This window comes from Lactuca saligna, chromosome 1 (genome assembly GCF_052625555.1).
Source record: "Lactuca saligna cultivar CGN05327 chromosome 1, ASM5262555v1, whole genome shotgun sequence".
Lineage (NCBI taxonomy): Eukaryota > Viridiplantae > Streptophyta > Magnoliopsida > Asterales > Asteraceae > Lactuca > Lactuca saligna.
In genome coordinates, this window is record NC_136417.1 from 32,044,827 (window position 1) to 32,071,458 (window position 26,632).

Here is a 26,632-nt window from a genome sequence, read left to right on the forward strand (position 1 = left end):
GGACAATATGAGTTCTTGGTTATGTCATTTAGACTAACCAATGGTCCAATAATATTTATGGATTTGATGAACAAGATTTGTAAACCATTATTTGATAAATCTGTAATAGTGTTCATAGATGACATTTTGATTTACTCAAAGAGCCAACAGGAGCATGGCAAGCACTTGCGAGAAGTATTAGAAGTTTTGAAGAAGGAGAAGTTGTACACAAAGTTCTCCAAATGTGATTTTTAGATTTGAGAAGTCCAATTCTTGGGTCATGTGGTTAACCAAGAAAGGATAATGGTTGATCCAGCAAAGATTGAAGTCATTATGAAATGGGAACGACCAAAAAGTCCCACTGAGATTTGTAGCTATCTTGGATTAGTTGGATATTACCGAATGTTTATCCAAGGCTTTTCTTCGATAGCTGCTCAATTGACAACTTTGACCCATAAAGGAGCTACATATACATGGAACGGACAAACACGAAGAAGCATTCAAGAATTTAAAGAAGTTATGTGAAGCACCAATTCTGTCTTTGCCTAACAGAGTTGAAGACTTCGCAGTCTATAGCGATGTATCTGGAGTTAGGTTAGGTTGTGTTCAAAATGATACTCTGATTTTTAAATAAAGCATAAACAAATCGGTCTTTTCTGGCCGTAAAATTAGGGATGTCACATGCATAATTAAACATATTTTGTCATAGGCATCTTTGTCCATGGAAGTCTATAGTGATTAAGATGGTTTCCAAGGTGCTTGGTTTGCTACCATGATTTTTCTAAAACTTGTTGATACGACATAAATCATCGAGCGATGAAGATACAAAGTTTTTTACAGAAGTGGCTGATAGCGAACGCTTCATTTAGTGACTAGGTAGGGATAACAGGGTTACCCTTCACAATTGAGTCGATGGATGTTTTAAACTATAAGGCTATGAGGAGTGGTCACATTCAACCCACTCAAAAAATATTGCCAACTCAGTGTCACGTCAGATCCACTACAAGCTCACTATCAAACTACTAACATTTGGAAATGGTTACCATTCCATTTTATTTATCTTTTAATTCTTTTTATTTGAAAAAAGTAATTTTTATTTTTATTTTGTCCAAATTCAATCAAAGAAAAGGTTAAGCTTCAACCAATCATTTTGTACTTTTCATCCGTCTCCTCTACCACCCCACAAACAACCCACCAGTCTTTGAAATGGTGTTTAGTAGTGGGTTAGTGTGCCACAATGGAGGCCACTTGTGGCTTACCCCTCCATACGTCTTAGCCTTAATTAGAGTTGAAGGAAGTTTTAAACCATAACATTGGAGTTTAAGCACCTAAAAAAAATTAAGGACCTTTTAAACCGATCTAGAAATTTTTGTATGGTCTCAACGACATTAACCCGATTTTTATATTAACCTAATATGTTATCCATCTTAATAATTGAAATCATCTTATCAATCAAATCGTTATTTATTTTATTGTTATATTTTATTGTTAAGCACATTAATCGTTACTTATTTTATTGTTATATGTTGTTTGTATATTTCGTGACGACATGTGTGGACGTGTTGGCTTGTGGTTTCCTTTTAATCTTATATTAAGGGGTACTAATCTCTCAACCAACTATACTTGAACTTAAATAATTGACATTACAATATTTGATTCAATTCAAACACTCATTTATGGTTTCAATATTTTAATAAGAATACTAATTGTGATTAACAGTTACCAAATATAAAGAAGTTATTATTAGAAATAATTACATATTATTAACTTTGAGCATATCGCAGAGAAAAATATAATTATTAAGCATCTTATTCATATGATCTAAAGTTCTAAACCAATTGATATTATCTATTTTAAAAATATAGCTATAAAGTACATTTTTCTTAAATGAGGGAAAAAGTTTATGGAAGTTTGCGTGCGTGCATGAACCGTCCAATGTAAATACTTGCCTAATTTTATAATATTACTTACGTCTTTTAAGTAATACATTTAATTTTTCATTGCTATATAGATCTGGTTTAAAAAATTTAATATTTTATATGGAATTTTGGGAAAAAAATGTATTTATTACATAATAGTATATCATAAAAACAATTTGTCAATGAAAAAGTGAAGTTGTACATATATTAAAATAGTAACGAGCATTATTTAAACGGCCCACAATAAATCTTGCCTCTCTATATATATATATATATATATATATATATATATATATATATATATATATATATATATATATATATATATATATATATATATATATATATATATATATTGATGCCGCAACAACAATCAAAGTTCAATAAATAGTAACCATGAGATAAGGCAAAACACTTCACAAATGTTTTCCTCATTTAATTAAATTCATAAATCAAATATAAAAAGGGTGTCCACTGTCCACTGATGACATTGTAGATCTTTAAGATTAGGTAATGTAGTAATATTTACCTAAAAATTCTCATATTTCAAAATAATGGACAAAATACTAAAAATAGCAATTTACTTTAAATTTCCAACATACATTAATGCTTCTCATGTGAAATCTCCTCCTTTTTCTAAATCTACACTTGGATGTTAAGTACACTTCTAACCAAAATATATGATTTTAGTTTTATGGATAGGATCGAGCCAATCAAGTGGGACCATAATACTTTATTCAGCAAAATATTGTCAGCAAAAATATTGATGGTTGGGAACATGAATAGTAAGACTCATAAATATCTTATTTAGTATATATATTTAAATAAAAATATCTATTAGTCCATACTGTTGCATTTTCTTATGTTATCATATTAAATCATTAACAACAAAAAATAATAGTTTTGTCTTCTTCCAGATCCTATTTTACATCAGTTAATTGATCAAAACTAAGATTGTAAATCATAAATCCAAAACCAATCCTCAGAGTGTTGTTTCAAAATCTGTCTAGTAAAAATACAATACAATAATCCAATTTTCCATCCTCAAAACCATGTAAAAAAAACACATACACGTATGTCTCCTATGAATTCACCAGATTAGTTTTATACATATGATCATGATCATGATCATGCATCTCGGCTTGTAAGCTGTGAACGTGCAATATGAGAGAGCCTTGAAGATGCCATTAAAGGTGCTTCTTCATCTACTGCACTACTACTCCTTGTATCATCATCATCATCATTAGTCATTCTTTCTGGGATAATAGTTTCAGGAGGAATTTGAGATGCTTTCACATCTCTAACCTTAATGTAGTTGTACATCACCACACCACAAAGCGCTACAAACAAATTTTAATCGATCTTTTTAGTTTCTATTTTAATGATGATATCAAAGATTTAAACCCAAGGGTAATGATGACATCTTGCATACCAATGGCATAACCGATAATATTGAGCCCGGTGATGGCAGATTCTGGAAATATTACAGTTGAAAGGGCAATCAATATCCAATCTTTAAGGACACCTGCCACACGAATTGTAACTGCTCCTGTTCTTCCAATTACTAAGAAAATTGAGAGGTTTAATGCTAAAGCACATAAAGCATTCGAGAAGAAAATCCAGAAGTTGAATTGAATTTGTGAAACTTCCATGTTACTCTTCTCCAACAAATACCATGGCACAAACAAGAAAGCAAAACTGCAGGGGTAAAAAGGGAAACACATGAAAAAAAGAGGTATGAATCAAGAAAAGTAGTAGTGAGCATTGTATGGAATAAATAATTAATACCTGCATGGAGCTATGTAATATAAGCTTGTAATAGGGTTTAGGGTTAAACCCTTTTTTTGTAGAAGGACTTGAGTTAAAACTAGCCTCAAAGCTTCTGCAAATATGCCTGTTACTTGATAAAGTGTCCCTATAACATTAAAATGGATTTCCCCATATGAAGAAATCACAACTCCAACACTGACCAGCAACATGTTCAGTAAAACATCCCACCTCAGCTTGTCAGTGCCACATAGGACTGCCATGATAAGTGTTGCTACTGGCACTGTGTTTGTCCATTCCAAAATACATTCACTCAGCTATATTATTTATAAACAAAGTTTAATGAAAAGAAATATAGATAACGGTTTTGCGTACTTAATGCTTTCAGCATTTGAATGAAGGCCACAGATATATGCAAGTATGCAGTGTTGCCAAACCTGCAATGTAAATATATAGTAACTTCACACTCACATAAAAGATGGAGGAAAATAAAAGTCTACATGATATAAATGATTCTTACCACAGACTTGATGCGAAGAAAGCACTGATGGGAACTACACATGTTGCATATCTGTCAATGCCCATGAGAAAAGAATTCTTAATGGAGGCTTAAAGTTTGTTAGAAACTAAACAAATTGAATTATGAAGTAGATATCTTACATTTCAAATGTCATTTTAACCGGAGTAACAACCTGCAGTATAATTGAAAGAAGATAAGTGAAAAGAGCACTTGTTAAGTTTATTCATGAAGATAGGCATTGATTTTGAGGCATGCTTTGAATGGGATTCTTTAATGATTATATAAATGAATTGTACCTTAAAAACACGAACAAGAAAGAATGCTACTGCTCCAGAAAAGCCCATATGGATCATAGTGAGAGTGATAGGAAAGGGAAAATTGAAGTATTTTGGAGAGAGAACCCACTGCAAATAGATATATAGATGATAAGTAAGGGAAAATTAGATGTTGAGGCATCAGGTGAAAACAATGTTGAATTACCTTGTTGTACAGAATAACTCCAGATGACAGCAAAATGTAGATTAATAGGTAAAGGTAAGTCAAGAAAAGTGACTTGTTCATCATCATTGTAGCTGCTTACTTCACGAGATTTCGCTCTTTATGTTTTAGTTCCCAGATTCAGAACATACAATGAGTTCTCTCCCACTCATCAAAAACAAGGGTGAAACCTCACCTTCTGCACCATAAGTAGTACCCTACAAAGTGATAAGATTTGAATGGTGAATTGCTACTTTTATAGGTGAAAGAAAGCCACATTCAGCAACTAAAATCTCGATCTGAAAGCATTTCATATTAAACTCACTGGACTGCTTGAATCTTTGGCTAGATGAAGTAAATTTTGATGAAATTACAGCTAGCTAATTGTCTTAAAAGATCACTTGTTGGCTTTCTCTATTGGATATGAACACTAGACAAGTTTCAGGGTTTATATCCAGACACGATTTTCCATCGGAAGTTGTTAAATCTGTCAATGCCGGAATAACCTACCCTAATAGAATAGCGATGCGATTCCGAGGAAGTAGGAACTACGCTCTCGATCTCTGGGGTTATCAGTAGGAGGCAGTAATTAATTCTAGCATTAAGCAGATAGCGAAGTTCATAGATAAATATGAAACAAACAATTGTTTTAAATGATTAAATCCACAGTAAAGCAATGTAAATGCTAATGAAAACCAGAAACTGTTTGAAAGGAAAAGTGCTGATCTACATCGAGAAATGGATACATGTATATATTACGGTAGAACAGTGATTTACCTTTGAAGATCAATTAATTGAGAAGCTTTTCAGCAAGGAATATGTAGCTGGCCCCTAGAAGCAGCAACACCAATTTGCGTGTGTGCAGTGTGCACTGTTCAATGGCGGATTTAGCTTTACGGGGGTGGGGCAACGGCTTTCCATGGAGTCGTCGGTCGGATGGATTAATACTGGTTTCTGTATCCAATATCAAGTGTTAAAAGCCCAGTCTGAATTTGACTTAAGCTACCAAAGCCCAACCTCTTATTATTTTTTAATCATAACAATAAACAGAACATATAAAATATTAACTGAACTGTATAAAGTATAAAAAATAACAGTTTTTTAATTTAAGAAGAGAAGTGATTCATATATAATAATTTTTTTACATACACAACAATTTGTAGAGTAAAAATATTGTATTATACAACTCTATAAAACATAAATGATTGTTTATGGAAAAAACTTATTACTTCCCATTTAAAAATAGTGAAAATAACTAATACTTTGTATTTTACAAAAACAACCAATATATCCAAAATCCGTATTTTGGATATAAGTGGTCCTCTATTTAAAGGAAATCTGAAATGTGGTACCACTACATTTCACATTTCAGATTCTCTTGAATCAATGAGAAATGGAATCTCAGTGGTGAAGATGAGACTTGGATAATCGGGTATGTTGTTTCTAGATTACTCTTAAAGAAGCAACATAGACTTTCTAGAAACAACATAGACTATCAACAATACTTTAGTTCATAAATGGATGACAAAGTTTGTGATTTAGAAGAGTTCTCATTTGACCATTTGACAATACATGTTTGACAAACTTATCAAGAAATACTTCCACTGATCATTTTGCCCTTAGATGTGATGCTATAAACATGGAGGATTTGGCAAGAGTCGATATACAATCTGATAAATCGATCATCAAACTCAAGTTCTTTACATGAAGAGTCTCCTAGTTCTCCCTTAAAACAACCCCAGCTTTATAATTCAACTCAAATCGGTTCAACTCATCTATATAGAAGTGACTCATTGAGAACCTTCCTTGGCATCGATTCATCTAGATGGAAATTAATTAAGATTTACCCAAATCAGAAGGGGTGCTAAATGCAAATACTAATGTTTTTCTTGAGTTGTTTATGTTTAGAAGTTCTAGTAAAAAGAATCTTCTATAATCTATACTCTTCCAAACCTGTAAGCTGTTTCATAATATGTTTTTGTTTAAAAGTTGTGGACTAAAATTGTATTTTCTAAATTTTCCCATTTCTTCTTGTTAATAAAAGAAACAAGATACCTCTATAATCTCAAAGAAAAGCAGCACATTTCTAGCATGAAAAACATCTCAATATAATCTTAACCCGAGACAATTGCATTACAAACAACCCTTGAAAGTTTCAAAGAAATCTTACACATTTGTAAAGATTAAGAAATTTAACATCAAACAAAAGAATGATTCTACAAATCATACATAAATATATGCTACGTTTAGGTGGCCTGTTTTTCAAAAACAATAAACATATACTCCATATATTCCACATAAATAGAGAGATGAATTCACAAGTGTGGTGCTTCTGCTTGAGGTCCATGTCGAGCATTCAACAATGGTTGCAATGCTTTAACAACAATGCTCATATTTGGCCTAAAATCAGCTTCATATTGCACACACAAGGCTGCAACTGCCGCCATCTGTCATTACCAAATTATCACACAAACATTACTTAATCGGTTAAGAACTTAACCTCGACAGCTATACAGGGATGTAAGGGTAAAATGGTCGTTCAGACGGTTGATTCAGTCCATAAAAGAAACATTACACACCTTGGCAACTGCCTTTGGGGGGTATTCTCCATTCAGTCTGGTGTCAACACACTGTTTCACCTTATCTTCACTGAGTTTTGGTGTTGCCTGATCACATTATTTTCACATTCAAAAACACATTTAGATTTTTTGAAAAAAAAAAAAAAAAAAAACATAATTATGGAACGTACCCAAGTGACGAGACTCTGTTGACCACGTGGCAAGGTATGGTCAACGGGTTTTCGGCCGGTCAAGAGTTCCAAAAGAACAACTCCGAAGCTGTAGACATCACTCTTAGAGCTGAGCTGTCCAGTCATGGCATACTCAGGTGCATGATAGCCAAAGGTTCCAAGAACACGCGTGGAATGAAGTCTTGCTGCCATGTCAGGAGCTTGGTTTGACAAGTCAAAATCTGCAATCTTTGCAACATCTTCATCAAAAAGAAGCACATTACTTGACTTTATATCCCGATGAATAATATGAGGCTGTGCTTTTTCATGCAAGTATTCAAGCCCTTTTGCAGCCCCAACTGCAATCTTAACTCTCTGAGACCATGATAAAACCGGACCTGGTTGTGCACCTTTTACACCTTTCCTTCCTACACCCACAAACATCACCATAACTCATTCTGCCCATATTAAGTGCGTTAAGTCAAAAAATATTAACACTTGCCATGAAGAATATCATGAAGAGATCCGTTTGAAGCATACTCATAAGCAAGTACTCTCAAACCACCATCTACACAGTATCCAAGTAGCTCAACAACATGATCATGTTTAAGCCTTGATACCATAGAAACCTGTAATCGGTATTAGAATTTAGAATACTCAACTTTAACTAACTTTTTTACTATATATAGAAGATATTAGCAAGTGTAAATCAAACCTGAGCTAAAAACTCCTGATCTGGTTGCTTACTAGAGTCTAACTTTTTAATAGCTGCAGCTTGTCCGCTTCTTAAAACGCCATGGTAGACTCTTCCATATGATCCCTCACCAATTAATGACTTTGTACCAAAATTATCAGTAATCTCCTTCAATTCGTCCACCTGGACAGTAGGAACAGCGATGGGCTGAATGGCTACAGCTTGTGTGTCCTTTGGTGCGGCTTCAGTCGTGCGATAGCCTCCATTGTTTCCTTAAGCAATATAAACTCTCGCCATTAACTTGTGATCCGATACAAAGATGTGAAGAAGGTAGAGTAGAAAGTTACCTGCTGCGTTATTTGCCATGTAAGGTCCATTGTCGTAAGACTTGTGCATGTCATCTTCTCCGCAACAGCTGAAGCAACTCATGATTACTTTCCACTAGCAACAAAGCTGGGTTACAATCAAAGAGATACCAAATTAGGGTAAACTACAAATCGAGCGTAGCTAGCTTCTATAAGATTAAGAATCAGATATATGTCTCGCTTTTACTTTTTTTTTAGGTCGAATACAGTTTACAAAGAAGCGCGTACAATGAATAGTAGAAAAGATAATTGCTCTTGTTGGGTTGTTCCCATTTTAGAAGACCCAAAATTCAACAAAACCATGTGGTCTTTAATGCAATCAGAAAAGGCCTAAAGACTAGAATTGAATAACCAATTTCAGAGTTCAGATCTACCTTCAACCAGCTATGGATCAATCGAGTAAAATAAGACCATATAGAGAGAAAGATCCAAGATTCAGTTTAGGAAATTGACTAAAAGTTAAGAAAATTGCAGTGCAAACAGTTCAAAGAACATGTAAATTCAAAAGGTTCTGATGAAACTGAAGAACCAGAGAAGATCATCAGGGAAGAATAAGGAAGAACCTACCTAAGATTTTTGCAGTGGTTGACTCAGTGAACGAGATTGCTTAAAAAAAATGAGTTTTTTTTGTAATAAGCAATAGAAAAGAAAGAAAGAAAGATTACAAACACAATTGTGTTAATTACGCTTTGTTGGCTAGTAATATTGAGCGAGCGAGAAGTCGGACGGCTAAGATAAGCCAATTAGGAAAGCGCGTAGGCTAAAATCGGGATGCAAATGGGAAGTTGGAAATCGAGTAGACTATAACTATATATAGAATATAGATATACATAGATATTTTATAAATCATAAAAGATCTTTTCAAAAAATCTAAAATATAATTCGATCACTAATAATCGTTAGAAAAAAATGCTAAAAAGATTCGGTTGTAACTTAATAACTTTTTTAATGTGAGAGAATAATCGATATAAGATAATCAAATATTGTGAATAATGAAAAGATAGTGATTTTACAAAATTTGTAAATGAAATATGAAAGCTTGTAAATAGTTTGGATTTTGAACATTGAACATGCCCTAGATGGGATATTATTAGGTGAAATAATAATCATATTCCAACTTCCAATTAGCCAACCTATCATGGGTACCTAATCTAATGAGGAAGAATATTATGCTCAATAATGTTATACGATATTATTAATTATGAAATAAAATGTGGCTTTACAATTTTGAAGAACATAATTTCACAACATTACAAAATACTAGTTGTAAGTTTAACAAATATAGAAATACTTTATGCCATTCTTTATATGCTTTTATTTAATTTAACTTTTTTTAAATTTTAAACATGTAATCTTTTAAGGAAAAATATATTACTCTCAAGCAATAAGTATTTGCATGTTAAATTGCTAATTACTATTGCATACATATTTAGTTAATATATTGGACTTTGAATTTTTATTTTGATTATCCAAAAAGAATTCAACATTTTTTGTCAGAATCAAAATGATGGACCTGTTCATATGATGGTTTAAATATTTAATTGATATAAGAAAACAAAAGAAATGTAGTAGAATAATCTTTGCTGGCGTTTGTTGGCTTGTTGAATTTTATAATCTAAAAAGTAAAACCTCACTCGTTAACATTGAACAACCCCTACCCTTCCTTTTCTTTTTATAAATAAATATTACTCTGTTATTCAAATTGCAGATCACACGCTTCAATAATTTAACAATTTATTCTTCAGCGACAATTCTCAAATTGCTACAAAAAACAATCAAGAAAAATTGTAACCAAACATCACCTAACAAATAAATATCACAAAATTGTGTAAAGCATGCATCACAAAAGCATTCACAGTCTAACATGTTTTCTTCATGTGATCGCAAATATACTTATACTTTTACCTATATAATAAATTTCAAAAGATATTCCCAATTAACATTCAACTGACACAAACAAACAAACATCAAACTCCTAAACCTCAACCACATGAAAATTTTCAAATCACTTCCTTCCCTTCCCCCTTTTATTACCAAATTTCCCCGTTTTCTTACCTTTTTTGGGATTACTCTTCATAAAAGCTGCTTTAGTTGCTTTTGTTTGCCTATCTTTTCTAACCTGTTCAAGATTTTTAACTTCCGACCTCACATGAGCATTAGGAACCATACGACCTTTAAATCCTCTGTTATTACGCCCCCTTTGCATTCCACCTCCTGCATTTTTTATAAAATTTAAATAAATATTTTTTTTTTTTTTAAAAAGTCAACTGTGTTCATATATGATATATATATACCTTTGAGACTTGTAGATTCCATAGCACTAGTACTACTACTACTACCTTCATTGTTTGATCCTTGAAAAGATATCTTACTGTGTGACTTTTCTTTCCATCTTTTATATATTCCTGTTTTATTTGCCTTCCCTTTTTTACCACTCTCTGTTATTATCTGTATATACCACACAAGTAAATAAAATAGTACAAAACATATTTTCAAAACAAAAAATCAAATAAAGAATAATTTTTTTTTAAATACCTTCCCACTAGCTGACACACGGTCACCATTGTTCAACTTGACATACTTTTTACTCCTCTGTCATCATATATATAAATAGTTTAGATATAAGTAAAAAAGTGGAATTATATATATAAATTAAAAAGTCAAACCTTATCCCAATGGAAGGAGGATTTCTGTTTTTGTAATCCGCTACTATCATCTGCAGCTAAGTCAAGAACAGCAGACTCCAACCTATTTCATCAATCAATACAAGTTTTCAGCTTTATATCATAAAAAATACCATTTTTTTTTATAAAAATGATCAGAGCATTTATTTATTGATATTTACCTGTTGGAAACAAAGCCTCCGTTATTTCTGACTGAGAGACCTGCCTCAAAATGCTGCAAAAAGATATCAAGATTGGATAAAATATCATTCTTGTAATTTTATTAAAGATGAATATATAATGTTACAGAGTAAGGGGAATGAAAAGTTACTTGATTTGTTGGCACTGAGCTTATAAAAAACTCCTCATCCTTAAAGCTTTGTGCTTTCCTTTTACTACCAGAAACTGCCATAAATATCAATTAATTATCAACTCTAGATATGAAAACTTTTACTATGTCTCTGCTCACTGATATAAAGTACATAAAACAAGTATTATAAACAATTCACAAACCTTTTTTTCCCTTCTTTAGTAATGCATTATCTATATCTTCAACTTCCTGCAAACCCATATCACATAAAAGAATAAAGAATTGGAAAAATAATTAAATCAATGATTTGAACTATCTTAATTGCTGAAAATGTTAGAATGAAAAGAAATAAATATGGGATTCACCTTAGCTGCTTGAGTGTTAGAGTGCTGCTGATTTACTTTATTAATGATCTTCTCATGAATAGCTCTTTTCATCTTCATTACATCTACCCACTGGCTAGAAGGTCCCTGAAAATATTAAATATGCAATTAATACAACAAAATGCTTTCAAAACAACGTCATGTCTCCGAAGATCTAGTTATTTAGAGCTCAATGTATGAAAAATAACAGGTATAACAAACTCGTATTAGTATTAAAATTTTATATAACAAGGAATAAATCTGTTGTTATTACCTGCAGATGCTTTGCTTTGGCAGCATGACCTTCAGATTCCAAGACAGTTTGCTTTGCTCTGTAATTAGTTAAGCTATGAGTCAAAAGGTACAAAAAGTCAAAAAGTCAACTATACATCTTTAACAAAACAATTCACCTGTATGCTTTTAGGCTCTCAGAAAATGCTAATGCAGATAACTCATTGCCACCCAATTCTTTAATAAACATGGGATGCAAGCCTTCACGTGGCATATTCTTAGCTCTTTTAATACTCTCTCTAGAAGGCTTCTCTTTAGTTTTCATATACAACCTAAAAGCCCTTTCACAAGGCCTCAACAAACAATCCAATTCAGTAGATGAATCAAGAATCTCACGAACCCTATCTGCAACAAGATCAATAGCTGTTTGTGGAAACCTCCCAAAAACCGTTTCACCATTCAACATCGCCTCATCGATTCTTTCCATAACCCCTTTCATGTCTCTCAAAACCTCTTCTTCAGTAGGTGCAGGTTTGATTGGTTTTGAAAGAAAAAGATGCAAATCAAGGAGATAAGCCATGTCCTCAGATGTCACAAAGGAAAAAGCAGTACCCGTTCGACCCGCCCGTGCAGCTCGACCCACCCGGTGCACGAAAAGCTTCGGTTTTGGAGGGAAATCCCAGTTTATAACATTGTCAAGAAGTGGGATATCAATCCCTCTAGCAGCAACATCTGTCACTATAAGAAACATGGTTTTTCTTGATCGAAATCTTGCCACGTTAATCTTTCTATCATCTTGATCCATATCACCATAACAAACAGAAGGTTCTATACCTTCTTCTCTTAACAAATGATCAAGAAACTGGACATGATGCTTTGTAGACACAAATATTAAAGATTGTTCATCTGATCTTACATGTTCTCTAATCAAATACAACAAAGCAGCTAGCTTTTCTTCTTGTCTTAATGAAAAGAAAGTAAGTTTCAAATCAGGACTGATTTTAGTCTCCAAATCAAGCCTAACAAGTTGCGGGTCCCTCAGCCCTGCTTTTGCAAACTCGGCTAGAGCACTTGGTAAAGTTGCACTGAAGAGTAAAGTCTGTCTATTGTCGCCTAGCTGTTGAAGGATTCTGTGCAACTGTTCAGCAAACCCCATGCTGAAAAGACTATCGGCTTCATCAAACACTACATATTCAACTGATCTTAATGACATGTCATCCACTTCTTCTAAATGATGCATCAGTCTTCCAGGAGTTGCTATTATGATATCAGGGCTTTGTGCTAATTCTTCAAATTGACTTTCCATACTATCACCACCAACTAACAAACTAACACGAAGGTCTGTAAATTTGCCAAGTTCTTGAGTGAACTTAAGTGTTTGAAGAGCAAGGTCGCGTGTGGGTGATAAGATTAGGGCTCTGATACCAGACTGAGAGACATGTTGCTGCAGTCTCTCGAGCATGGGGACTAAAAAAGCTGCTGTTTTACCGGACCCTGTTCTTGCCATGGCAACAACATCGGCTCCAGAGAGAATGAGTGGCATTGTTTTGCGTTGTATTGGTGTGGGAATTCGGTATCCCTTGCGCTTAACGCCTCTGAAGACATTGGAGCTTAGGTTTAAGGATTCGAATCCGCCTGATTTTGCCTTCTTCTCTTTCTTTTCTTTTTTCTTCAGCTCTGTTACAGAGCTTACGAGAAGGGGTTTTCCTCTCCCCATTGAGTGTTGGAACAACTACGATAAATACAAAATCTAAGAAAGAATAAGCAAATTGAAAGAACAGCAACAGATGATATCCAATGAAGAAAATTAAAGCATTAACTTATTTTTAGCAATAAACCCGTTCTGGAATATGCATTCACAGAAATAAAGTCCGAAAAACCACGATACATGCATCAATTCACTTTCATGGTCATGATTTCAATGGAGAAATTCATGGCCTCGGGCTCGAATGTAACAGATTTCGTATATCAACACATTCCAGATGGGAAATTGAAGAAACACACCAGCGATAAGAAGAAAGAGCGACAGAAGAAAAAGAAAAAAATAGAACGAATGCAGGAAGAAACGAACCTGTAGCTGTGGGGTTGAAGGTCGAAGGTCTCCGGCAGTTGTGGGGTGCGGCGCTCCGGCCGGTGGCTTCACAGGAGAGAGGCGATGGAGAGAAGCAGCACAAATGAGGCGTCTTTTGTTACAGGCGCTGTTTGTATCGTGTAAGGAGTATTAGGTTAAAGGGTTATATCGGTCAATTCGTCAGAACGGTGCAATAAGGAGTTTGTTTTTAATTACGTATAGTTTCCAGTTGCAGCAAAGAAAAGAAAATTTTAGAAAATAAAGTACGGAAAGAAATAAGAGAAAAAAAAAAAAAAAAGGAATTTATATGAGTTGGAGAAAAATCAAAACAAAATTAAACATTTTGTTTTTTTCTTTAAATCCTATTAAATCATATGGAAAGTTAGAAGCGTTCTTTCTATCAATTTCTTTTACTTTCTTTTTGTTTCCACCAATTTCTTTTACTACATAAGCTTTTTGTATAAATTTCTTTTATTTTCTTTTTGTTTCCACCAATTTCTTTTACTACATAAGCTTTTTGTATAGTTCGTATAATTTGTTTAAAGATAAGCATTTAACCACATCAAAATATAACATTCCCTACACTTAAGTCCTTGTATGCATCTCATGTATTAAGGATATAACAATAATACATTTTTATCAAGTATCACTCATGATAGCAATCCATGACGTGATTTAGATGTGGGTCATGTTCAATATTAGTTTTTTCACAAATACTTGTGAACCTTGGTTAAAATCTACCAATATCGAAACAACCAGCCCTAGTAGAATAGCGATGTGATTCCTATGAAGTAGGAACTACGCTCTCGATCTCTGGAGTTATCAGTAGGAGGCAGTAGTTAATTCTAGCATAAGCAGATAGCAAAGTTCATAGAAAAATATGGAACAAACAATTGTTTTATATGATTAAATCTACAGTAAAGCAATGTAAGTACTAATGAAACCTAAAACTACTGAAAGTAAAAGTGATTGTCTACATCGAGAAATGGATACATGTATAGATTACGGTAGAACAGTGATTTACCATTGAAGGTCAATTAATTGAGAAGCTTTTCGGCAAGGAATATGTAGTTGGTCCCTATAAGCAACAACACCAATTTATGTGTGCAGATTGTTCAATGGCGAATTTAGCTTTATGAGGGGGGGGGGGGGGGGGGGGGGGGGGGGGGGCTTTCCATGGAGGCGTTTAGGGGAGTATAGGCGGATACCCTCCTCATTTGGCGAGAACCGGAACCGGCGGTTCCTAGAAAGTTAGAAACGGAACCGGCGGTTCCTAGAAAGTTAGAAACGGAACCGCTCTAGGCGGCTCTTAAATTTTTGGAACCAGTTTCGGAACCGGCGGTTCCGGTTCCGCTTCAACGAGCGGATAACCCGGTTACATTAACTTTGTTAATTTTTGTCGATAAAACCGCAACTTAGTTTGATCCAAATTGAATCATTTCGGACCAAAAGAGAGACAGAATCGGACCAATATATTCTAAACCGGTCTAAGTAACACACACACACACACACACACACACACACATATATATATATATATATATATATATATATATATATACCGGTTTCGGCGGGTACTCAGTGGGTAGCGGTTCCAAAAAAATGAGAATTGGAACCGGAACCGCTTAAGGCAGTTCCAGTTCTAGAACCGGCAGTTCCGATGCAGTTTCGGTTCCAAAAACAGGTACCTAGTTCCGATGCTCATCCCTTGAGGCGTTGGTCATGGATGGATTAATATTGGTTTTGTATCCAATATCAAGTGTTAAAGCACAGCCTAAACTACTTGAAATAATGTTCCAAAGCCCAACATGTTGTATGGTGAAAATATAAAAATACTAACATAATTATATAAAATATAAAAAATAAATTATAACAAAATTGATTATGACACCATCCCTCTTTAATTTTGGTAAACGATTTTGTACTTTTTTTTTGGTGATATTTACAAAATTACAAAAATGATAGTTTCTTAATTTAGGAATCCTGAAAATAACATTTTACAAAACTTACCTACAAATCCAAAATAAGACATCATGGGTTCTTGATTTGATGGGTGCCTACCCGTGTAAGATGTCCTTTCCTCTGTAAAGGAAATCTGAAATGTAGTACCGTTACATTTCAAACTGAAGTGTAGTACCATTACATTTCAAAATGTCATTTCGGATTCTCTTGAATCCAAGGAAAATGGAATTTGTCTATGAAGAGACTCTGGTATATTGGGTATGTCGATTCTGGCTTATACATCTTGTTTACATTTTTTTATGAGAAAACTCGATTCAAAACAGAAACCCATGTCTAGAATCCAAAGAACTGGTATGGAATGAAAAGTGTTAGGTTTCGTAGAAACCTGAGTGTTTCTCATTAGTTATGCTATGATGGTAATTATTATGTTGGTTATTAAGAATTACTGTGGTGGAAATGTTTGACTGATAAAACAACCATAGTCTGAAATCCGAAATACATGTACGAGACGTGTCTGGAATGAAAACCCTGTTCAAAATATACAGGAGTTGTTTGCATTTGGAAGTTCTTGTAAAAAGAGTCTTCTATACTCTTCCAAACCTGTAAAAGGTGTCATGTTTTTGTTTAAAAGTTGTGGACTAAAATTGTATTTTCTAATTTTTCCCATTTCTTCTTGTTAATAAAAGATCAAGACATCTCTGTAATCTCAAGGAAAAACAGCTCTCATGTGGCTCCACCCTTGCAAATAATCCTCGAAAGTTTCCACGAAATCTTACTCATTTGGAAAGATTAAGAAATTTAAAACCTTGCTGACAAACATCAAATAAAAGAATGATTCTACAAATCATACATAAATATCTGCTACCTTTAGGCGGCATGTCGTTCAAAAACAATAAACATATATAATATTCAGCATAAATAGAAAGATGAATTCACAAGTGTGGTGCTTCTGTTTGAGGTCCCTGTCGAGCATTCAGCAATGGCTGCAATGCTTTAACAACAATGCTCATATTTGGCCTAAAATCAGCTTCATATTGCACACACAAGGCTGCAACTGCCGCCATCTGTCATTACCAAATAAATTATCACACAAACATTACTTAATCGGTTAAGAACTTAACCTCGACAGCTATACAGGGTTGTAAGTGTAAAATGGTCATTCAGACGGTTGATTCGGTCCATAAAAGAAACATTACACACCTTGGCAACTGCCTTTGGGGGGTATTCTCCATTCAGTCTGGTGTCAACACACTGTTTCACCTTATCTTCACTGAGTTTTGGTGTTGCCTGATCACATTATTTTCACATTCAAAAACACATTTAGATTTTTTGAAAAAAAAAAAAAAAAAAAACATAATTATGGAACGTACCCAAGTGACGAGACTCTGTTGACCACGTGGCAAGGTATGGTCAACGGGTTTTCGGCCGGTCAAGAGTTCCAAAAGAACAACTCCGAAGCTGTAGACATCACTCTTAGAGCTGAGCTGTCCAGTCATGGCATACTCAGGTGCATGATAGCCAAAGGTTCCAAGAACACGCGTGGAATGAAGTCTTGCTGCCATGTCAGGAGCTTGGTTTGACAAGTCAAAATCTGCAATCTTTGCAACATCTTCATCAAAAAGAAGCACATTACTTGACTTTATATCCCGATGAATAATATGAGGCTGTGCTTTTTCATGCAAGTATTCAAGCCCTTTTGCAGCCCCAACTGCAATCTTAACTCTCTGAGACCATGATAAAACCGGACCTGGTTGTGCACCTTTTACACCTTTCCTTCCTACACCCACAAACATCACCATAACTCATTCTGCCCATATTAAGTGCGTTAAGTCAAAAAATATTAACACTTGCCATGAAGAATATCATGAAGAGATCCGTTTGAAGCATACTCATAAGCAAGTACTCTCAAACCACCATCTACACAGTATCCAAGTAGCTCAACAACATGATCATGTTTAAGCCTTGATACCATAGAAACCTGTAATCGGTATTAGAATTTAGAATACTCAACTTTAACTAACTTTTTTACTATATATAGAAGATATTAGCAAGTGTAAATCAAACCTGAGCTAAAAACTCCTGATCTGGTTGCTTACTAGAGTCTAACTTTTTAATAGCTGCAGCTTGTCCGCTTCTTAAAACGCCATGGTAGACTCTTCCATATGATCCCTCACCAATTAATGACTTTGTACCAAAATTATCAGTAATCTCCTTCAATTCGTCCACCTGGACAGTAGGAACAGCGATGGGCTGAATGGCTACAGCTTGTGTGTCCTTTGGTGCGGCTTCAGTCGTGCGATAGCCTCCATTGTTTCCTTAAGCAATATAAACTCTCGCCATTAACTTGTGATCCGATACAAAGATGTGAAGAAGGTAGAGTAGAAAGTTACCTGCTGCGTTATTTGCCATGTAAGGTCCATTGTCGTAAGACTTGTGCATGTCATCTTCTCCGCAACAGCTGAAGCAACTCATTATTACTTTCCTCTAGCGACAAAGCTGGGTTACAATCAAAGAGATACCAAATTAGGGTAAACTTCAAATCGAGCAGCAGCTACCTTCTATAAGATTAAGAATCATGAAACATGTCTCGCTTTTACTTTTTTTTTTTTTTCTAGGTCGATTACAATCTACAAAGAAGCGCGTAAATGAATAGTAGAGAAGATAATTGCTTTTGTTGGGTTGTTCCCACTTTAGAAGACCCAAAGTTCAACAAAAGCATGTGGTCTTTTATGCAATCAAAAAAGGCCTAAATACTAGAATTGACTAGCCAATTTCAGAATTCAGATCTACCTTCAACCAGCTATGGATCAATCGAGTAAATTAAAACCATATAGAGAGAGAAAGATCGGAGATTCAGTTTAGGAAATTGACTAAAAGTTAAGAAAATTGCAGTGCAAACAGTTCAAAGAACGTATAAATTCAAAAGGGTCTGATGAAATTGAAGAACCAGAGAAGATTATCAGGGGAGAATAAGGAAGAACCCACCTAAGATTTTTGCAGTGGTTGAATCAGTGAACGATATTGCTTAAAAAAATGAGTTTTTTTTGTAATAAACAAGAAAGAAAGAAAGAAAGACTACAAACACAATTGTGTTAATTGCGCTTTGTTGACTGGTAATATTGAGCGAGAAGACTGACGGCTAAGATGCGCCAATTAGGAAAGCGCGTAGGCTAAAATCGGCATGCAAATGGGAAGTTGTGAAATGTCGATTTTCATTATAAGAAATTAGAAAACCATCTCAAGCTTTCTTTGTTTCATTTGGTTGAAGGTGTCAAGAAATAAAGTTGGTTCAAGGTATTACTTTCTTTTCATTTTTATGTTAAAATCCGAATTTCACCTTTAGTTTGAGAGTTGAATCCGATTTTTATTTCACTTGAGGAAGTTGAATCTTATTTTTATTTCACTTGAGGACTAGACTTTTGTGTTTTAAGCAAAGTTAAGTTGATTATGTTGGTTTTTAACTCAAATCCATCATCTCATGTAGATTTGATGTTGGAATTGCTAAATCTCCAGCACGTGGGGCATTTTCGGAAATTCTTATTTTGAGCTATATAGGGAAGGTTGGTGTGCCACTTTTCTAGACTTCTACACATCTGAATTTGGAGTATTTTCTCTGGAGATTTTGAAGGTTTTGAAGGCCAATAACACTTGAAGAACATCATCTTTTCATCTCTAAATCTTGTTGAATGTTTGGTATAATCTTTTCTTACTTTGTTTTCTTGAGTTTTGCCATGCTAGGATGAACTAAACTTGGTTGAATTTGGTGGAATCCTTTTGAATCCTTGTTGAATGTTGAAGATTCCATGAACTTGTTCTTAAATTTTATGACAATGTTTTGTGTTTTAACATTTTATTACTACTTGTATGTTTTTAATCACGAGTTAGAATATGTTTGTGGTGATTAGTTGGCTAATTTCTTGATTAAATAAAGGATCTTCAAATTAGCAAACAACAAGTGATTTTTGTGTTAGTTTTACTTCACATAATCATACAAACATTTTCTCCAACATGGAAGTGAAAGCATTTGACTCATCTTAGATTTAGTGACTTTTTGGTTTTTAATGCTAGTTGACTTTCACTAATTACATGCTCAATGGAAATTATGACTTTGAATAAGGAAATTGTTATGAGCTTCTCTAACCATTTTAACAACTAAGAAAAGTCTAGGTAATCTCAAGCTTCTTGGATTACTATAGCCAAATTGAGGATTTAAAACAAGTATTGTACCATTGGATTCTAATGATATGTTCATCAAAAGTCAATTGAGGAAACCTTAAGTTAACCATCCTTCACTTATTAATCTTACATCAAATTCTTATTTTTATTGAACTTTACATCTAAATCTTAGTTTAATTCTAGTTGTATTACAAGTATTTTAAAAGACCCCCCCCCCCCCCCTATTTTTATTTTATTGTTATTTTACAAGTATTTTTACAAAGAGACTTTTCATAAAGTTATAAAATTGAACCAATCTCCACAGATTCAACCTCTTTACCACTATACACTATTTTAAGTGTAAAGGATTTAGGGTTATTAATTTTGTTGACCTCAACAACTACCAGTGGAGAAATGGGTACATAAATTGCTCATCTAAACGTCCTTAGATGGAAATATTTAGTTACTAACTACAAACCAGTCGAATAGGGGATAACTAATGACAATAGGATGGCATGATGTGTATAAGTGATGTTGCATGTAAAATTTCATGCCCCATGTCGATGTAGGAAGTTTAGAATGCATTAGTAATGGTCTTGCAATTAATTGAAGGCGTTTGATTAATGAATCAGTTATACCATTTTGCATATGACAATGTGTAACAGGATGTTCAATCCAATCGACATGCAATAATCATTAATTGCTTGCAATGAAAATTTTGCAGCATTATCAAGTCGCATTTTCTTAATTGAGTAATCGGGGAAATGTGACCTTAGGCTGATTATTTATGCAAGTAATCTTGCAAAAATCAAATTACAACTAGACAACAAGCACACATGTGACCATTTAGTTGATTCGTCAAATAAAACCATAAAATATGTAAATGGTCCACATGGTGGTTGAACTGGTCCACATATATCCCTTTGAATACTTTCCTAAAACTACGACTTTCATACCTAACTTTGTTCATGGATGGGAAGTTAATTTTCCTTGAGATATGTAGCACAAGAGAATTCATTTGCTTGAAAAATTTTCTGCTTTTCAAGGAATGACCATTTGAAGTTTCAATTATTTTACGCATAATAATTGATCTGAGATGGCCCAACCGGTTATGTCAAACTTTGAAGGTGTTATCATACCTTTGATTTTCAATAGCATGAGATTCAATCATTCTAATATTTGTATAATATAATCTAGAGGACAATACATGTAATTTTTCAAAAAGACTTTTCTTACCCGATATCATTTTTGTAATATTGAGATATTATTTATCACCATCATTATTTGTTTCAACATGATATCCGTTGGACCGAATATCCTTAAAACTTAATAAATTTTTTGGTGATTTTGATGAAAATAAGGCATCACCAATTGTAATTATTGTCTCTTGTGGTAATATTATATACGCTCTTCCGGAGCCTTCAATCATTTTTGCATTATCTATTATTGTATTAATATTTGTTTCCACAATTGATAAATAAGCAAAATATATTTCATTATTAAAAATGGTATGTGTCCATCACCATCCATAACACTACTTGTCCCTTCTGGATAGACAAGATAATTCGCAATATCCAAATGTGTAATTTTTAGTTGATCTTCGTGAAAAATATTTTGAATAAATTTGTTTCGATATTTTATTTTTCCTTAGATTTTAGAGAAGCTTGATAAAGCTCAACAAAATACTTTAAAGAGCGGTGACAAATATTTTCAATGTTCTTTTTTCTTTGACCACTTTTATCTAAGATGTGGGTTTTTGTTATTTTCCAATTTCGGGTGGTTACTTGTAATTTTGGTATTGTTGTTACAATAATTATGAGGACCTCTACGACCACGGTTAGTGCCATGACTATTATCGTTATATGATGTTGCATTCACTTCAGGGAATGAATTAGAACCGATCAGGCGTGATTAATGATTTTTCATCAATAGTTCATTGTTTTGTTCAACCACAAGAAGACTTGAGATCAATTCAGATTTTTTTTAAAACCTTTCTCGTGATATTGCTACCACAAAAGCATGTTAGTGGCATGAAAAATAAAAAAAAATTTCTCTATCATGGTTTTCCATATTGAAAATAGAATCATACTGATAACATGTTATAAAATATGATAAAATAACAAGATAAATTATAAAGTAAAGAAAAATAGAAGAGTTGAGAAAAATTTTATTCCAATACTTGTGATGAAATCATCAACTTTCTAATATATATAACTCACTATTTATACAACCAAAATAAGGTGAAAGATTAATGCACATTATGATTGTGCATTATTACACTCATAAAACACATTGTAATGGTTGTTATTAATGCTAAATAATAATAGAGAGTTATGGAAGAAATAGAGAATTCGATGGTCATTCACAAACTAATACTTCATAAAAACAAGAAAATATTTGAAAGAATGTTATTTTGGTTATCAAACGATATGGAGCCATGCAAACTTGAAACATGAATCGATATATCATAACTTATATCTTCTTTGCCGTATGTTTAATTTAAAGTTAATGAGGGATCATTTAAAAAAGTCATCAAACTATTCAAATACACATAAAATATGATTATCCGATTCAAAATATTGATTTAACTACTCTCATTCACAACCAAAACCAACCAAACTATCTATTAAAAACTAATTTCTCTCTCTTCCACCTATACAACCCAACCAAACCCAAATTTTCACACTCGTTAACAAACGAACCCAAACCAAACTATTATATTAATTATGATTATTTTTTATTATATTATACCAGCTACATATTATGTTTTATTAAATTTATAACCTAATTTTATTATTAAATTTAAGATTATATAGACAATATACAAAAATTATTAAAAAATCTTAAATATATCAATATTGATCTGTATTTATGTATTTATAGACAAAACTATTTTAAATATTTTAGTGTATTTTTTTTATTTTTATAATAAAAACTAGATAAGAAGCATCCGCTTCGTGGGGGTTGGATTCGACACTTATGTTAAAGAAAACCGATAGAAGACATTACGTTAAAGATGGTGTCATCGTTTATAAGTCGTTTGAAATGGAAGTAGGATGCTATAACTGGTTGACTATGAAAGTATGATGCTTAAAAAATGAAGTAGAAGCAAACTGAGATATATTCTCTTTTTAAAACACATATGTTGGGTACAAAATTAATTTAACCAAATTTAGTCTAAGGCAACACCAGTCCAACTGCTTCCTCTGGTTGATACTGCTCCAATTCCTCTTGCTTCACCTTTATCAGGTCTCCCTTGTAGCTTCAAAACCAATGGAATCTATAAATGAAGGAGAATGAGAAAAATATAAGAAAATGACCAATATAGCCTTCAAAAAACTGGACTGCATAAAAATGCATTTCGTCGACCTCATTCTTTGTTATTACCTTCTATGCAGTCGGCCAGACCTGTTGATTGCTAGACGTGTTATGATGACTAAACTGGCTGTAACGGTTGAGAGCCAGAAGCATAATTGTTCATGGCCCAAGAGTGTGAGGACTGCAAAGTACTTGGCGGTTTTATATAAATCTTGATAAGCTCTTGCAGCTTTGAGATCCCTTAAGTGCTGATTTTGTAACAGAAATTAAAAAAAAAAGTATGGTTCAATCTATAACTAAGAGAAGAGTCGATTAAGAACTGAAAATAGTTAAATAAAAAAAACAACCTTCAGTAAATCTGTAAATAAGATCTTAAAATAAGGGAGATCAGAGCACATTTCAATTTACGAAAAAAAAGTATCATGTGATTTAGAAAGGCCTACAATAAATCTGTAATAAGTTGCTTTATAAGAAAATAAATCTACGAAATGCAAGTATTTCTTGAATTCCGATGCAATTCGGTTCAATACCCTTCTGTAATAAAAATTAGGATTTGATCGGAATTGACTTCCAATTGGTAATGCCTCTTACTTACCAATAAGCACGAAAAAAAAAAAAAAGACAAAGTGCTCAAAAGTAAAATCTCTTGGTGATTACACTGCTCTCCTTTTTCCCTACATACTAAAAATAACTAAACTGTTAAATCTAATAAATAGCATTGTATATTTGTTAATATTTTTTCTATTACGTTCTACTTCCATTTCTTGCTAATGCAAGATTGTATTTCGAAAAATCCATCCAATTAAAATAATGTCATAAAAAACAAAGCAATTTTCGTTGTTATAATTGAATTTGATTCTCAAAATACAATACATTGATTAAAAAATTTGCTAATTTTTTGCATTTCGTTAGACCTAACTTCGTATGGAATTTAAGATCACATATGGCATAACCAAGCTCTTTTTTTGCTCAAAAAACACAATATAATGATTAAAAAATATGCGTAAAAGAATTACCTAAAAAAAGGTAAACATGTTGCTGTTGTTGCTGGTGGTGGTCAGGTTAGGTGACAACACCCCGTTGCATTGGAATATTTTCGAGATTCCCATCTCGAATAACAAATTCTTTGTCTCTCACTTCCAATTCATTTCCAGTAAAACAGGGACTGCAATTGCAAAGAGATGGGCTTAAAACATAAATATAGAAAAGCATAAGGAAAAATTGGTAATTTACTCAACAATGGGGTATATGTTGCAGAAATGCAGAATATTGTGATCCAACAACACATAAATGTATCTATTCACCTAAGTTTAAGAGTAAAGAGTGCTAGATAGTAGTACTTTTTTAACCAATTTCTTTATCGCCATCTGTATGTGTAGGTAAGTCATCAAGACAAATCAGTCATGGAAAGCTTTAAACTCTTTTATTTACTGTAAAAAGCCAAATATTATTACAAACATTCACGAATGATGTATCAACGTAATTGATGCCAAAAAGAAATTATATCCAAAGTTTATCAGCTTCACTGTATTTACCTGTCGGTTGCATTGTTTTTGGACGAGAAGTAGAAACTTGAAGCAAGCATTAAATATAAAAGAAAAGGAAATTTCATAATTGAGAATTTGGACTAAAAGCCTGAAAAAAAAAAACTATAACCTATGAAGCTTGATAGAGCTCATATAATTCAATGATTCTATGTTATTGTTGCTCCATAGCAACAAATTAATTGTAGTAAACATAAACACTATATTATATTTTTTTCTTCGTTGAAGAACACTTCTTGTGTTGCTTTAAGTGATTTTCTTCACAAACCCAAAAACATAATCATTGAAAAATTACAAAAAAAGTTTTTTAAAAAAATGGTCAATTACATAGATACTCAGCAAAAATAATGGGAGAAAAGGTGAATCGAAGAATTGATTATTTGTGTCTGGTTTATACCTTATAAAGTCTTCCGAAACTCCAAACAATTGGCATATGCACGACTATCTCGCTTCACAATTTCTCAGTATAATATGACCTTTTTTCTTTACGGTGTGAGAATCAATTACCGCTTCGGTTCGTTTGTATATGTGATCTAGAAATTGTAAATATCAGACTTAAATTACAATATAGCAATGATATTAGGGCTAAAATTATACCCGACATAGAGCCGAAGTTTACCTGTATTGTCGATTGGGTGTGGTACCACTGCTTCAATGGCCTCTTCTACCATTAGCATTAGTGGGCAGATTTATGGTATCTCTAATCCGAAAATTGAACGACACCACCACCTTATGCTTAGAGGATCGATGCAACCGATGGCTGAGAAGGTCAATGTTACCGGACTTAGCGACGTCGCCGACGAAGTTGGTCGGTAGTGGTGCGCCTTGTAGAAAGCCGTCGATGATGGGGTACGATATGGGTAAAGCAGGTGTGAAGTTGATCATGTTGTGGTAGCCGAGACGACCGTTTTCTTCTCTGAGGTGGACGGAACTCGTAAACCGGTGAGAGGTAATGTTCTAGGGTTGGAGAAGTGGATGAAATCAATGATGATATTTGAGGAAGAAGAGGTGGGGTCGATTGTTAAACATCCTAGAGTATAAGTCGGTAGAGAAGTGTTGGAGTCGATGCTTTGAAAGGATTTCATTGGGCCAAAAAACGGTGAAACAAAAAATTGAAACATGTGTTGAGGATGAAGACGAAATTAGAGGAGAAAGTTGACACGTATCCATCATTGACCGGCCATTTACTAGGGGAATATAACTTATGAAGAAGGTAATTAAATTTTGTTCATATCTGGGTACCTATCTTTTTTTTTACACATTTAGGTAACAAACTTGTTGGAAATGTTTACATATAACCATTATGACCTGCTATAGCAGGTTAAATCCTAGATGTAAACGTTTTCAATAAATTCGTTACCTAGATGTGTACAAAAAAAAATAGTTACCTAAATATGAACAAAACGAAAAGTAAAAAATAAATTACACGAATGGTCCCTATGGTTTAGAGTAATTTGTGTTTTTGGTCCCTAACTTATCTTTTTTAAAACTTGGATGGTCCTTATTGTTTATTTTTGTTACGCGTTTGGTTCATATGTTACCTAATGAGACTATTGTGCCTTATTAA

General features: G+C 33.4%; 4 protein-coding genes and 1 long non-coding RNA gene across 7 annotated transcripts; all 5 read right to left on the minus strand.

Annotated features, from left to right (window-relative positions):
* Positions 1 to 2,836: 2,836 nt before the first annotated feature.
* LOC145031557 (putative sugar phosphate/phosphate translocator At3g17430) lies at positions 2,837 to 5,571 on the minus strand. The gene is made up of 9 exons (XM_078980142.1): positions 5,440 to 5,571; positions 4,666 to 4,880; positions 4,482 to 4,589; positions 4,326 to 4,357; positions 4,186 to 4,236; positions 4,041 to 4,102; positions 3,687 to 3,948; positions 3,331 to 3,596; positions 2,837 to 3,238 (listed from the first exon to the last, which is right to left on the minus strand). The coding sequence occupies exons 2-9, from the start codon at positions 4,750 to 4,752 to the stop codon at positions 3,027 to 3,029; spliced, it is 1,080 nt and encodes a 359-aa protein (XP_078836268.1). The 5' UTR covers positions 4,753 to 4,880; positions 5,440 to 5,571; the 3' UTR covers positions 2,837 to 3,026.
* A 1,200-nt stretch (positions 5,572 to 6,771) lies between these two features.
* LOC145031578 (pto-interacting protein 1-like) lies at positions 6,772 to 9,224 on the minus strand. 2 transcript variants are annotated; one of them, XM_078980172.1, is made up of 7 exons: positions 9,017 to 9,224; positions 8,432 to 8,537; positions 8,106 to 8,356; positions 7,893 to 8,019; positions 7,412 to 7,818; positions 7,242 to 7,328; positions 6,772 to 7,109 (listed from the first exon to the last, which is right to left on the minus strand). In XM_078980172.1, the coding sequence occupies exons 2-7, from the start codon at positions 8,511 to 8,513 to the stop codon at positions 6,978 to 6,980; spliced, it is 1,086 nt and encodes a 361-aa protein (XP_078836298.1). In that variant the 5' UTR covers positions 8,514 to 8,537; positions 9,017 to 9,224; the 3' UTR covers positions 6,772 to 6,977. The 2 variants fall into 2 exon arrangements, with proteins under 2 accessions (XP_078836298.1, XP_078836306.1); XM_078980180.1 differs by lacking the exon at positions 9,017 to 9,224 and adding an exon at positions 8,824 to 8,971.
* Positions 9,225 to 10,230: 1,006 nt separating this feature from the next.
* On the minus strand, positions 10,231 to 14,235 carry LOC145031567 (putative DEAD-box ATP-dependent RNA helicase 29). Of its 2 annotated transcripts, none has more exons than XM_078980152.1 (11): positions 14,087 to 14,235; positions 12,195 to 13,747; positions 12,059 to 12,116; positions 11,788 to 11,892; positions 11,626 to 11,671; positions 11,444 to 11,517; positions 11,295 to 11,347; positions 11,116 to 11,197; positions 10,985 to 11,041; positions 10,744 to 10,897; positions 10,231 to 10,663 (listed from the first exon to the last, which is right to left on the minus strand). In XM_078980152.1, exons 2-11 carry the CDS (start codon positions 13,730 to 13,732, stop codon positions 10,455 to 10,457), a joined length of 2,376 nt encoding a protein of 791 aa, XP_078836278.1. In that variant the 5' UTR covers positions 13,733 to 13,747; positions 14,087 to 14,235; the 3' UTR covers positions 10,231 to 10,454. The 2 variants fall into 2 exon arrangements, with proteins under 2 accessions (XP_078836278.1, XP_078836288.1); XM_078980162.1 differs by having other exon boundaries at positions 12,195 to 13,765; positions 14,087 to 14,232.
* Positions 14,236 to 16,837: 2,602 nt separating this feature from the next.
* Positions 16,838 to 19,164, minus strand: LOC145031592 (pto-interacting protein 1). The gene is made up of 7 exons (XM_078980189.1): positions 19,034 to 19,164; positions 18,439 to 18,544; positions 18,113 to 18,363; positions 17,900 to 18,026; positions 17,419 to 17,825; positions 17,249 to 17,335; positions 16,838 to 17,112 (listed from the first exon to the last, which is right to left on the minus strand). The coding sequence occupies exons 2-7, from the start codon at positions 18,518 to 18,520 to the stop codon at positions 16,981 to 16,983; spliced, it is 1,086 nt and encodes a 361-aa protein (XP_078836315.1). The 5' UTR covers positions 18,521 to 18,544; positions 19,034 to 19,164; the 3' UTR covers positions 16,838 to 16,980.
* A 4,108-nt stretch (positions 19,165 to 23,272) lies between these two features.
* On the minus strand, positions 23,273 to 26,169 carry LOC145031603 (uncharacterized). Its single transcript, XR_013676985.1, has 5 exons — positions 25,685 to 26,169; positions 25,463 to 25,598; positions 24,538 to 24,686; positions 23,591 to 23,769; positions 23,273 to 23,483 (listed from the first exon to the last, which is right to left on the minus strand). It is a non-coding gene; the product is annotated as an uncharacterized LOC145031603 (long non-coding RNA).
* Positions 26,170 to 26,632: the final 463 nt, after the last annotated feature.

Excerpts from the sequence above, each read along its gene's own strand:
- LOC145031557 (XM_078980142.1), bottom strand. The coding sequence starts at position 4,752 with ATGATGATGAACAAGTCACTTTTCTTGACTTACCTTTACCTATTAATC. Across the intron at positions 3,597-3,686 it reads TATTACATAGCTCCATGCAG|TTTTGCTTTCTTGTTTGTGC; the intron begins GTATTAATTATT and ends TTACCCCTGCAG. Across the intron at positions 3,239-3,330 it reads TATTATCGGTTATGCCATTG|CGCTTTGTGGTGTGGTGATG; the intron begins GTATGCAAGATG and ends ATTTGTTTGTAG.
- LOC145031578 (XM_078980172.1), bottom strand. The coding sequence starts at position 8,513 with ATGAGTTGCTTCAGCTGTTGCGGAGAAGATGACATGCACAAGTCTTAC. Across the intron at positions 8,357-8,431 it reads CATGGCAAATAACGCAGCAG|GAAACAATGGAGGCTATCGC; the intron begins GTAACTTTCTAC and ends ATATTGCTTAAG. Across the intron at positions 7,110-7,241 it reads CCCCAAAGGCAGTTGCCAAG|ATGGCGGCAGTTGCAGCCTT; the intron begins GTGTGTAATGTT and ends TGGTAATGACAG.
- LOC145031567 (XM_078980152.1), bottom strand. The coding sequence starts at position 13,732 with ATGGGGAGAGGAAAACCCCTTCTCGTAAGCTCTGTAACAGAGCTGAAG. Across the intron at positions 11,348-11,443 it reads GCTCAGTGCCAACAAATCAA|CATTTTGAGGCAGGTCTCTC; the intron begins GTAACTTTTCAT and ends ATCTTTTTGCAG. Across the intron at positions 11,198-11,294 it reads GGAGGCTTTGTTTCCAACAG|GTTGGAGTCTGCTGTTCTTG; the intron begins GTAAATATCAAT and ends TTGATGAAATAG.
- LOC145031592 (XM_078980189.1), bottom strand. The coding sequence starts at position 18,520 with ATGAGTTGCTTCAGCTGTTGCGGAGAAGATGACATGCACAAGTCTTAC. Across the intron at positions 18,027-18,112 it reads ATCAGGAGTTTTTAGCTCAG|GTTTCTATGGTATCAAGGCT; the intron begins GTTTGATTTACA and ends TACCGATTACAG. Across the intron at positions 17,826-17,899 it reads TCTTCATGATATTCTTCATG|GAAGGAAAGGTGTAAAAGGT; the intron begins GCAAGTGTTAAT and ends TTGTGGGTGTAG.